Genomic DNA, 13,733 nt, shown 5'->3' on the forward strand with positions numbered 1-13,733 from the left:
CCTGTGGGTAGAAAGTGGCTTTAGTGCTGGATGAGCTACTTGAAGAGGCTCCAGTAACATGGTTTCTGTCATATAAGGGGGCACCACTGCTTCCTCCCATGAGACTCATGGAGCTAATCATGGACTTTCCACAAGAGATGCCTGCAGTGAGACAGAGAGGAAAACAAGATTAGGTAAACCAAAATTTTATCTACCAATGCAAAACGGAAAACAAATCCACAGCTCGGCAAACCCCTGCAACACTACTGGTTGTCCTTTGGGAACAGTGTTTTATGTAAAAACTTCAGGATTACAAGGAACAACATATTTTGTAAAGAAAACTTCTCATCCCCAGACCACCTATTGTCTCACTGCAGCACTGAATTCCTTACAACCTCCCCTCACACTCTGCTGAGAAAGGAATCTCCAGAACAGTTGAACCAAACTTTTCACCCAAATTGTTAACTAAGAAATTTTCCAATTAAGCAAACTCAGGCATTTGCAAAAAAAGCATTATATATTATTGCCAAAGAAAAACAAGCTAGAGACCTCCAATCTTTTAATTTCCAGCCACAGAAATTCAATTGCAAGTACATGAACAACAGCAAAAATTAATTATTTTTATTGAAAAATCACTGCTTAAACTAAAAATCAGCAGAGACAAAAGGAAGGAAACCTGGGTGACAGGAAAAGGGAGGACAACATTCTCCAATCTGTTTTACTCCAATATACACTTAAATCAGACAATACATTTTTAGTTTCTTCCTGTCAGACTCTTTAGTGCTAACGGAAGAGTTTAGTTTGGGAAGTTTTCAGAGATTTTTCAGATGCAGGAAATATTTATTACAAGCAGAATGACTCTAGTTGTGATTATCATTCATGACTATTTATCTTTTTTGGAAATGCCATGGTATTAAGAACCTATGTCTTTTCTTTAGAATTGACATCAATAGTAATATATTCAGCTGTTGTAACTTTTCACAGCAGTATGGATTAGAAAAAGCTAACAAATATGAATGAGAATCAGAATGACAGCTTAGTTTAGCACCTACAGAGGTACAGACGAAAACCACTGATACTTGCTTTAATTAAAAAAGTTTTAGTGTGAAGTCCAATTTAAAACACCACTGCAAAGATTTCACCTGCAATGATTTCATCCTCAAATTTTATTTCCTACCACAAAAACCTCTTGATAACCATAAAAATGTAATTTAAGCAGGAACAGCTGACCACAGTCATTAAAGTGCAAGAAAGGCTAAACCTGAGTTGTATCTGGCTACCTTCAAAGCCATGGCTAGAAGAAAACAACAATTAGCACATCTCAAAAACTTGTTTAATACAAAGAAGTGCCACATCTTTTCATTTGTCTTTAAGTTTATCATCTATCTGATTTTCAGCTGACATGAAAAACAGACTCCAAGCACTCTGAAGTATGGATTTCTTGTATTCTGACCCTGTCTGGCAGGTTTACAGGCGAACATTTACTTTGCAGCTTCCTGAACAACACGAAGAGATATTCTTTCTTCTCAGGGCTTTGTAGTTAAGAATTTGCTATTTCCTCTACGACAAGTCTATTTTACATTTGTAAAATAATTTGAGGTACATCATTTAAGTGTTTACTTTGACGTCTATATGAGGTTTCTGGGTTCTTATCTATTAGCTGAATATCCTGAGCTTTTATGTATACTTCAAGTCCTCCTTCGATCTCAGCATTGTAGCTGTATGCACTTCTCCAAACGGATGCTTTGAGTTCTTTGCGAGGTAGAGAAGCTTTGCTGTTTTACAGATGAAGGACTAAGACACAGAGAGAATAAATACTTTGTCCAAAAGCAAACAGGAAAGCTGTCTCAGAGATGGGCTAAACCAAAGGGGATGTTTTCATTACACTTCAGGCAACAAGCAGCCAGACTACAAACCCACACCCAGACTGCTTGTGTTCTTCCACATTTGCTGTTGTAACTTTGGGGAAGGGATGTCTATCCCCTGCTTTTTTGTATTATAGTAAACTAAGCTGCTTCACTTCTCTCCTCTGCTTCTTTCCACTGTGGAATAGCTTATCCATCCGGAGCAGACAGGACAAAACTGCGTAAAGACCTTTGATGGACAGGACGGACACAAGGACATCTGAGTACAAGACACAAAGAAAAACTCAACAGAGCCCTCACTAGAACACTGAATGGCACGTGCATTCTTAGTTTCCAATATTGCATGTGGTTCACTACTCTTTATAGTGTTTTGCAGGCCTTTATAGTGTTTTGCAAGTACTATGCAAAACCCAGGCTTTATTACATACACCAGAATGAACTATTTAAAGAGGATATTTTCACTGGCAAAATAGTGTAGATCTTATATCAAAAAGATAGATACCTGTGCAGATGCAGCCTAGCACGAAAATTGCATTTGAAAATCTGGCAAGATGCCTGATGAAATGCATCTAACAATTTTTGCGTATCTGATCCAAATGACAAGATTTATACCAAAACCACTGAGCAGATCAACAACATCTAATTTCTGCTTTTTGAAAACTGTGCATCTAGCACTCTTAATTACCTGTAAAACTCCAAATCCAGACAATGTAACGGTACTGATTAGATGCAAGGTTCTTACCATCCTTACCAGTAAAAGTGCCATGTTGAGAACTTCCTGGAGCAATAAAATTAAGAGGGACGTGAGGCGTGCCACTGACATACTCATGTGGAAAAGGACTATTTGGCCCAGCATAGCGCTGACACACGACTCGCTGGCAAACAAAGTACATTCCTCCCATGACAAAAAGTGACAGTATTATACCAATGACAGGACCGATGGCACTACTGTGTGGCTGTGACTCATCTGAGGCTGGCTTTGTTTTTTCTGGAAAGAGAGGAGAAGATAATAGAGGTCATTAAACATGGAGCAATATATATGTTGCTGTTCTGGAGCTCATGTAGCAAATCAGTCAGCTCACAGTCATTCACACAGTGTCTCTGAAAGTATCTGCATCAAACTCAGGCATCTGTAACTCCGTATATTCTGATTCAATGCACAAGACTTCACGCCTCCTCTTCCCCTCTGTGTACATAAAGCAGTATTAGCAAGGTACTCTCCTTTCTGTCTAGCAATTCATCTTGTAACAGGATTACTTATCATCTTGATATAACAACAGGCTAGAAAATTTCCTTTTCTTGCCCCCACAAAGTCTACGGGTTAAGGATATAGGACACTTGAAAACATGAAGTCCTTAATCAGAGAGGCATCTGCTCCCTCAAAAGTCATTTGGGCTAGCAATAACATTAAAAAATTAAAACGTTTTACCAGTAGGGAAGCTACCATATGTATTAAGCAGTGGATGTCTTCCTAGCTAATATAGGCCCTAAAACAGAATACTCTTCCTTCCTAAAATATGACTTGATTTCTAAAAAAAAACCCTAACAAATTGGAAAGAAAACACAGTCCAGAATATCCCAAATACTTTCTACTTCTTATTTCTTCTTCCCCTGTATAGCCCAATGTTAAATAATAAAAAGTGCTGCTGTATTTGGGATGAGCTACGTATCACACCTCCCCGATTATGGGTAACACATTCAAAATTTTTGCCAAATAAACCTGACACCTCTATGTTTTTCGCATATATGACATTCTTCAGTGAAAATTATTTTTGCCATGATTCACACAACATTTATGATTTTTTTTTACATACACAAATACATATATTCATAAATTGAAAAAAATGAAAATAATCTTGGCCAAAGCCTATCAATTTTACATGTTCAGATCAAACTATATAGCCCTTTCCCCCTTTAATGAAGTTGTAAGAAGTGAAATGGCCTTCAGTTCATGAAATTTTTCTCCAGTGGTTCTGGTTTCATTCCCTTCAGTGGAAGGGAATGAAAAACAACAAAAATTTGAGAGGGAAGATAAACAAAATACAAAGATCTAGAAATAAACTCTTAACATCTTAGCATCAAGAGTTCATTTCAGTCTTAAAGTCTTTATCTACTTTTCACACTTATTAGTGCATGACAAATCTTATGTCAGCTAAGGCTCTAACTTTCAAATAGTCAGATTAGTTCAGATATGATACCAGAAAAAAGCAAAGCCAAAATTAAAACATGTTCCCAAATTAGCTAAATTAAAACACACAATTCTCATTTTGGTTAAACCTAGCTTCTTTTGAATGCAAGATCCTTATCTAGAAAGTAGCAATCATTTTTATTCCCTACTTCAGTTCTTGCCCTCAGTCAAGCAAGAAACCACAGAATGCTCTGTTCCACAAAGAGACTCCGGAGGAGATGATCTTATGTCTACATAAAGACACATTGAAATCAGTGAAGACCTAATTGCAGGACTGGAGCCAAAGTGCAAACAGGAAACGGCTGCATTAACTTGGCAGCACAAAAGTTTGCCAAGTGCACAAAGAAAATAAACTAAAAAAAAAAAAGGAAGAAGTGGCTTTACATTATCCAGGGAATTAGGGGAACTGGGCGAGAGCTGAGAGATAAATGGAAGGTGTGGGAGAAGCAGGACAAGCATGTTCAGTCTGAAATTTCCACCAGAACGGCTAAACAGTTTTTGTCGCCATTCTTTAAGCCTTTTCTTCTATTCACTACTCCGGCTCCTTTCACCATTCTTGCTCATGAAATACACTTGCTCCCACCATGAGGATGGAAGGAAGAAACAAGGTTACCCTGACCAGACCTGGTGACCCCTCCTCTCACCCCATCAGTGGCACAGCTTCTGACAACTGGTGCTTTAAAACCTGACAAGACTCTAAGATATTAAACACCTTGCAATTAGCCAAGGTCCTATAGGTAACATTACTAAGCAAAGTGCAGTGTTTCTCTACACAAACCCAACACAAGGTATTTGTTCAGAATGAACTACCGACAGATCGGCACATCTATTTGCTTTTGTTCTAAAATGCTACGTTCCAACTACTTTGCTAAACCACTTGTGAGCTACTAAATGCTCCCTTTATCTGCCCCATTGCCCGAAAACTTCATGCACTAGTCACCCCAATGGTGCAAAAAGAGGGAAATTGCAAGCAGAGCACAAGTAAGTTACTGTCCACTTTGGACTGCAAAATAACAGAACACACTAAGGACTAAATACAGCAACTACCATCTGTATGCCTGTAACTTGCATATACCTACTGCCATGAGAATTCAAAGTAACATTTCACCCAGAAAAAATCAAGGTCTTTCCTTATATTCTTTTCCTACCTGCACTTTAACAGACCAGCTTGTGGTCTCTTGTGGAACTTGCTCATTGCATTTTAGTTCCTCCACATAATTAGCCCCCAGCTTGACCCTGTAATTGCAGTGGATAGGGCTGTGCATTTTTAAAAGCCACGCCAAGCTTAGCAGCAGCTCTGCAAGTTCCAAGGTCCTGAGCATAGTAGAATCAGGTCCCTCTGGGTATAGGTCTGAACGCCCATCTAAACAAGGCAGCGTTGTATCCCAAACAGCATTTTAGAACTAGCTTGAAGTTAACAGTGGGTTTTCAGTTCATCTTCACTACTGCTGCTCCTGCATGACCTGGAATAATAGCATTACAGACTTGCTACAACATGCTGCAAGCTCACACTCTTTTGCCACACAGACCAATGGAAAAGCATGACTATATTTAGCAGCCAAATACAACTGTGAGAGTATTTGGCCAAGATTCACTGGGCTTCCCTGAAAGAATATTACTATGCAAAGACTGGGGGTCTGCATAGGGATGGAGGACATTACTCCTAAACACAGCACTTGAATCTCAAGGAAAGACATCTCACCACACATAAGCTCATCAGAACCGTCAATGCAATCTGGAAAGGAGTCACACTGTTGCTTCAGGAGGATGCACTGGCCACTTGCACATCGGAACTGATTGGGTAGACAAATTGCTGCACAGAAAGAAAGAAAAGATTAAGTACTACTTGCACGGGAGCGTTTGAGCATCTTAAGAAAACCAAAAGAAGTGAGACATGAAGCCACTGTGCATTTTATATTATGACCAGGTAGGCACCAGAACACCTGCTTTGCTGCTGTGGGTAAAATGCAAGTCTGCATTTCTCTGATTCTTCCTTCTTGTTATACATGCTACCCAGTAGGGCTAAAATAAAATTCTGATCCCAGTAATTCCCCATCCTTTGTCAAATCAGTCCTGTTGGGGCAAACCTAGGATCAAATCAGCAAGAATCTTTTACAATAACTAACAAAGTATAGCTGATCACCTGACATGTTAACAAAATGTAGTAACTCGGCATATTATAAAACCTTATATAGGCTATACTATCTTATGTAGCCCTGTATAATATAACGTTGCAAATAACTGCTAAATTTCTTATCTATATTCAGAAGCCTCTGTTTCAGCAAAACCAACTTGTTAATTAACTTTGGAATCTCTGTCAAGTCAAAGCATATTAAATTATCAGTAAAGAAACTGTCTTACGAGGGCTAGTAACCATCAATCCTGGAAGGCTCACAGTGTAGGTTATTCAATGCAAAAAGAAGAAAGGTTCTTTTCTTCTGGAGGAGAAGACCCACGTTCATGTTTTGGATTACAGCACTGGTGGTGTTGTGAAGTGGACCTTCTGAATAGCCATACTTACTTTGCCATGGTCCAGTTTGCAGAGCAGATTTTGTGTAAGAGAACTAAATTCTCTACGGAGAAAAAACTTAGCTAGAAGCTCCAAATGCAGCAGCTCCTGATTTGGACTGTTATGCCCCCAGTAAGTTGCATACAGTTCCACAAGGTCCTACAGTGCATACAGAACACACACATATTGATAGAATGCTCTAAAAGCATCTTAGAGCTCCCACCATACCACTTAGGTTCTTGCACTATGAGAAGGGCCAAGTTCTGTGTGCACCTTCCTATTTGCCAGTGACTACCAGCCCTCTAGTTATTCTTGTAACTGTCTGCTGCTCCTTTGTCTTCCATCAAGACTTCTGTCTTAATATCCTTTCCCTTCTTACGTGCCGTATCTTCTGTTGCTGTCCTGCCTTGCTGGACTCCTTGTTTCTTCTTGATGCAGCAACGGACAACTTGGAGAACTGAACCTGTATTGTACAGGAGACGAAGTTTCTTCAGTGGCATGGTAATCCAGTTGCAATATCAAGACTGTTAACCTTGTGACTTCCACTGGGTATGAGAGGACCAACTAGCAATGCCACAATAAATTCAAGAAGATGAAAGGCACAGTCTTGATTGAAGATGTGGGACAAGAACCATGAACATATCCAGGGACATTTCTTTGGCCACTTCCAGTCATAGTCTGCAACCCCTGTGCCAATGTTTCAGATTCAACTCTCCAAAAGCATGCCTTGGGAAACCAGGAGACAGGAGAAACAGCTTCTGATAGAATCAAGGCATTGAACTCAGACCTATGGAAAGGCAGTGATTACCACTGCTCTGACCAGAAGGCAATTCCTCTGATGCATGAGGTATAGTAGGAAAGTTCTGTTAAGCCCAGTTAGCCTCACCACTTTAATAAACCTCATATAAAGAACAAGAATGTACTATATGCCACCTTCTCTTCCCGAAACACAGTGGGTTATAGGCTGACACATGCTAAGGGATGAGAAAGGCCTATCGGTTTTATTTTTCTTAGGAACCCACTCAGGCCTTGGCCTGTAAAGATTCCTGAGGAATAGAGGCCATGTTTGCCACATCTCCCTCAGTCTAAGCCTGGACACTGAGTATGTTCATAGCCCTTCTAGGGAAGTGTCAGACAGCATCCTGGACAAAAGTCCAGTCTTGGGTGGCCCAAGTGCTTGCAGAGGACTAGGCATACAACCACTGAGCATTCAACCGCTGAAGAAACGCGTCTTCAACTATTCTAGACCAGACTGGAAGGCACATCTGTGCCCTCAAAGGGGCTGTGCAGGGCAGCGCAGGTGCCTACAGTTCGTACGAGGCCAGGAACATTGTGATTGTTTGCTTAGCAGTGCCCACCATTTCACATGGAGATGACCAAATGCACTTTCCACTTTGACTCTGTGGAATGGTAATGGCACCATTACACTGCATATGGGCTGTGTGGTGGGCAAAGCAGAGCCTTTTGAGGAAGCAGTACAAGTAGTAAGTACCACCTCCCACAAGAAAGACAGGAACTTAGACATGGCTGATGCTCCTTGTTTGCAGAGAAGGTACTGGTGTTCTGGTGTCCAGGCTCAGAGTTACAGAAGACATTGCAAATCCACAAAATTGCTCATTGAAATGTCCACAAAAATCTACCCTGCTGGTCCAGAGGCAATGGTTAGCCACTAAGTGGGTAGAGCCAAGGGTCCTGAGGCTTCACAGACAAGAGACACCCTACTGAATAAGCTCCTGAAATTTTGTACAGCAATAAGAAGCCATGGTGCCAGATCATAGTAAAGTGTCTTGTTTCAGCTATGCCTTGACACTAGACACAGACTATGCAAGTTTTCCCATCACCCAAAGGATGACGCAAATGCACCCATTCATGCTTCTCTCTTGGACCCAGATCCTACGGCTGACTGCATACAAAGCAGCTGCAGCAGCAAGAGTTCCTTGGACATCATTCCCCGGATTTTTCACAGAAAGGTACATCCAGGATTATAAGCATCAGCTTGCTAAGAGTGAACTCTCAGAACAGCAAATTCAGCCACAGGATTAATCCACCTCTTCCTCCCTGTGGCACCTTGCAGTGACCACTGTCCAAAGGTGAAGTGAACACCGTGGAAACAGTGCAAGCCAAAATGGTAATTATGCAGGAAAAAAAAGCATGTGGTAAGTTCTGCCAGTTTCTTTCCTGTTTTCATTCTGAATATGGAATAAAGATACTCTCCCCAACCTCCCCCACATCTATAGTTACATGGTCAACAATTTATGTAGCTACAGAGAAGTTTAATTTGAGCAAGAAAGAGGGAAAGAAAAATAGAATCAGTGGATAGATTAGTTAGGCTTATGGTTAAGGCTTTAACCATGGGGTTAATTTTCCCCATTTGAAATTAAAAATCATATATATATATATATATATATATATCTAGAACAGTTAGAATAAAAAATGGATGCTTATGTTAGAACCATGAGTTCAGGAAAACTAATCTTACTATCACAGTCCATTTCATCAGATTTATCTTGGCAGTCAATTTCTCCATTACACCGCAAGTGTGCATCGATACACTGTCCTTTCTCACACTGGAACTGGGATGCAGAGCATATGGGACAACTATCTTCATCACTCTGGTCATCACACTCTGGAAATCCATCACACCGCCATGCCATTGGGATACAGTCAATCTCTCCAGTTGCACAGGTAAACTGGTCTGGGGAACAAGTTGGAGGTTCTGGAGAAAGAGAAAACAAATCACATTTGTATATTCAATTTTAGCTCTTACAACAGAGTAAAAATGTGACGGACTTTTTCAAGAAAAACACACATGTCTGGACTGAAGTTCTTCTGTGACAATATTAAGATTCCAGCAAAGAGGAAAACATGATTTTGGATAGGGAATGAAATTTTGCCAACTTCAAAACAAAACCTGGATGCATGCTAATTGAAGAAGCATACTCTAGCAGGCAAGCACTGAACAAAGGACAGGAACTACAAATACTTTGGCTCTAACAGCCACCTTTCGGAAGACACTGTCGTACACATAAATTCAAATGAATACTCAATTTCTGATTGCAAACCACATTCTACACAATTCTAATCCCTGCAATTATATTAGCCTGGAACAATTCTTCATTAAAAAAACTGGCGCATTGGGTTAATTGGCAATGAGTACACCTAAAACACGTAACATTGGCTTCTACAATATCTGTTTCTCTATTTTTCCAGTGGTTTCTCCACAAAAAAATTTCCGAGTCAGATATGAATTGAAAAATATGAATGGAGAAAAAGTATCTGTAAAGGCCTGTTCAACATTAAGCTAAGTCCTCTTGCTGGAAAGTCTCTGGGCTGCAGGTTAGTGGAGGTTCAGAGAGCAGTCTGAGGAGCACTGTAGGCCTGCCCTGATCTCATATTCTTTCACTACAGTCAGAGACAGAACACTGGACCTTGTGCACAGCCATTTTTATATTTGTTGGGCCTAAGAATGCTGGGACTTCTTTCAAATTTGACTTTTCATGGACCCCAAGATCCTGGCATCAATCCATTCCACATCCACACTATTGCTCAAGTTGCAATCACACACTGATAGCATTAAGCAGCAGCTAGAACCTCATGTAGAGATGCAACAGTTATGCTGTAATAAGGCATTCACAGTTGCTTTCTTCAGAATGTCAAAAGACAAAGACAATCCAGATCAAGAATCTATTGAAAAAAATGCTCCTAATTCTTAAATACAGCAAATTAGCATACACTTTTTCACCATTAGTACCAATGAAAGAAACAGTCAATGTATAAGTCCCTTCAGGTGTTATCAGTAGCAGTTAGTTATGTTCAAAATGAGGGGGCCATCTCAAAACACTGCTGCAGCAAACATACATTTCCACTGATTTCAAAAGTTGCTGGGTCAAATCCCTGTGATGTAATTAAATCAGTTGACACAGGCAGTCACTAATCCCCACAGCTGCTGCTGCCAGCTAATGCTCTGAGATGCTTTACCACTTGGATTAACAGAGTACCACATCATACCCTGTCTATGACAACAATATTGAGCAAGCTGGAGGTGTGCTCTGACACTGGATGGTAACACCCCTCTGGAAACCCAATGAGCTTTTATTAACATTCAGGCTCAGGAATGGACTTCGCAAAGAACCCAGTATAAGGAAAGCTTCTCAGTTGTAACCAATAACAAGACTTTTGTATGAGTATTTTTCTCCTGAGGGAGGTGTTACAGATCCTAGAGCTATGCAATTACATGCAAACCATTTTTAAAGTGCTGCTGTCGTTCCTTCACTAGGGAGAAATGTTCAAGAACAAGACTCAAGTATAGTCAAGAGCTTGGAAAGCAAAATGTAAATAAAAATCCAAATTAATCCAATTTTTCAAATTTTTATGATTTTTAAGTTTCTGACTTATGATTATTTGGTGTGGCAATATGAGAATTAAAAACGTAGCCAGTGACCTGACAGCTGTAGGTAAGATAAAGATGCCAGATACACACATTAAGATAATTCTTGAATTAAATTTTGATGTTAGTGTGCTGTTTAGATAATTCAACAGACAGATTACTACTTCTGCATTTAGAGCCATGTTTAATGTTGCATTATGGTTGCACTTGGCAGGCACAAGCTTGCATTTAAAAGCTTGTCAAGAGCATTCATAAGGGTACATGGACAAATGTTCTCCAGCCAAAATACCTATTAATCTATTTTGAAATACTGGCTATTGGCTGCTACTATGGCAGACAAGATAGGTTAAAAAGCTGTTGCAGGCTTAGTGAAGGATTAGAATAATAAAAAGAGACACTAAAATGGAAGCCTCTTAATTTTTAGATTTATAGCTGAAGATAACAAAGGAGTGGGACGTAATAATCTCTTGTTGGCCATGTTGTGCAACAACAGTACAGCAAGAAATATAAGTAGATTGATTTCCTCCCCCCCCGCAGATGTAACCACCGCTATTCTAAAACCACATAGCATGTTGTGGTCATGGGAAAGAAAACAGTTTATAATGGAAATGACTGTCCCATGGGAGGTCAGAGTTCAGCCAGAAAATGAAATCCACAGCAAAATGAATACATAAAAAGAAGTCAAGAGGACCAACAGAGCCAAACGATTTAAGATATGATGCCTCCCAAAAAGAAACAATGGTTTTTTGTTTTGTTTTTAATCCCCTCTGCAAGTTTAATGTTACAATTTTCAAAAATCCTGGGATTGTGAAAGGAAAGTCTAAAGAAAAAGTCTACCATGTGGAAAGAGGAGAGCTACCTTAATTAAAAAGGATTGCAATGGAGCTTTTGGCCTACATTTCATAACTAGACAGTACAATGTTTAATGTTATGAGGCCAATTTAATTTAAAAGACTGCGGTATCACACTGTGGGAATCATATGCACAATTTCTGCTGCTAGGTCACCACAAATTGATGCAACATCATCTTATAAGCATTTGTTTAAAGCATAAACCTGTCACATCATACATTTATAAAAATCTCAGTAGAAGATGCAAGTATTTTAAGGTCAAACAAGAATATTCTGCTCAAAATGAAACTCACATACATCCCAAAACTGAAGCAGCAAACAGCTGGTAGAAGAATCGAAGGTCAATTTAACACATGATGCAACACACCATGTGTAGGAAAACACTCTGTGTAAATCCACATTTTGGATTGGAATGCAACCTCAACCCCCATCTTTTTTGATGTAAAGTGCTTAGCAGTACTGTTAAACATCACACACCTCCACATGTTAAGAGATTCTGTAGAAGCACAAGGTGCTCGGGGCATGAACATCTTGGAGTCCCATCCCCTTTGGCAATGCATATGTGTGAACACCCACCATTGTCACGGGAGCATGGATGGACAGCTGGAGAAACACACAGAAAAGAGTATTAGACAGCATAAAAGAAATCGTAACTACTCCTAGCTAGGGCAAACTCACAAAACTACTCACAAACCACTTCTGTTTGAGTAAACAAGATTTCACTACAAATTAATACGAAGATAAATGCAGGATTTTCAGTTCAGTGCTCAAAAGCTGATTTACTACTTCATGAGGACTATGTTTCTCCCAGTCACAGTGATATGGAGACCTTTAAAGGACTTCTAAAAAGAATTTGGGAGCTCAGGTGAAGAGGAATGAGAAGGCAGATTTGAGAAGGTCGCATTTACAGCATACCTAGACATCCCACCTGCATTCCTTAACATATGTCGCTGAAGAATACCAACACCCAAAATCCTCAGGAATTCTCCTTTAATCTTACAGAGCTAATATGTAGCCTCTCCACTTCCCTGTTACTCACAAAACTGCAATATAAGCACACAGAGTTGATTTTTTTTTTTTTTAAAAGATAGGAAGCTACATGGTTGTGTTCCCAAATCAGTTACCCAGAAGCACTGAATACCTGAGTGCTCCTAATAGAATTACTCTAAATGAACATTAGGTGGATAAGAAACAGGCACAGAGAAGTGAGGTCACTGTCTGAGGACCCCAGCCCAATAAGAAGAGACCCAGTCTCCTGCCTGCTTATTCCAGCTGACAGCTGAGCATCTGCTGGAGTGATCTGTGGGGCTATAGCCTGGGTTATTTGTGATCCTGCTGATCAATGCATTCTTTACTACTAGGAAGGACGAAGAATTTCCACAGGGAAGAAATAGTATCTGTCCAGGCTTCTCAGTGACCTGCTTTCAGCTTTAACAAATTAATTAATTTAATACAGTGTTGGAGACACTACTGTTTGAGGCATGGGTTGCTAGCAGAAAAAGTGCATGCATGTATACTTGTGTGGGCATTCACATGTGCATATGTGTTTTTACTTGCCTCTTGTATCAGAAGTCACCTACGTAGGACAGTTTTCTGCTGCAAAAGGTGATTCCTTTCAGTGTGACTTAGAACAGTACTCTTACCATAAAAAATAAACATTTTTAAAAAACACATGGGATATAAAGTAATCTTTTTTTTTTAACAGTGCTGAGAATTAAAAAATTCTTTTTCCATTATTCAGTATTATGTTTGAAATATACTAAAAATATGAGAAATGGCACAGAAGAAAAACTGGCTATTGTGAAAGAAAAAAAAAACATCTGGATGAGGATTAGCACATAGAACCTACTACAGTTTAAATACTTACACTCCCTTATTTGTAACAGCTTACCCACATAGGCAAGTTTGAAAATACTTTCAGCTATCACAGAAACTAATGTAAGTGGCACAGAGG

At 39.6% G+C, this 13,733-nt stretch overlaps 1 protein-coding gene across 3 annotated transcripts in view; it reads right to left on the minus strand.

Moving 5' to 3' along the window:
- Positions 1–13,733, minus strand: part of LRP5 (LDL receptor related protein 5) — a 170,879-nt gene that overhangs the window by 9,730 nt on the left and 147,416 nt on the right. For 2 of the 3 annotated variants that reach the window (XM_030039100.2, XM_041129178.1), the window contains 5 exons: positions 12,257–12,382; positions 9,021–9,257; positions 5,735–5,845; positions 2,587–2,832; positions 2–141 (listed from right to left, as the gene is read on the minus strand). In XM_030039100.2, the coding sequence (XP_029894960.1) occupies positions 2–141; positions 2,587–2,832; positions 5,735–5,845; positions 9,021–9,257; positions 12,257–12,382 (860 nt within the window). The remainder of the gene's footprint in view (position 1; positions 142–2,586; positions 2,833–5,734; positions 5,846–9,020; positions 9,258–12,256; positions 12,383–13,733) is intronic. The other variant, XM_030039101.2, reaches the window with a different exon arrangement.

Source organism: Aquila chrysaetos, chromosome 16 (genome assembly GCF_900496995.4).
Source record: "Aquila chrysaetos chrysaetos chromosome 16, bAquChr1.4, whole genome shotgun sequence".
NCBI lineage: Eukaryota > Metazoa > Chordata > Aves > Accipitriformes > Accipitridae > Aquila > Aquila chrysaetos.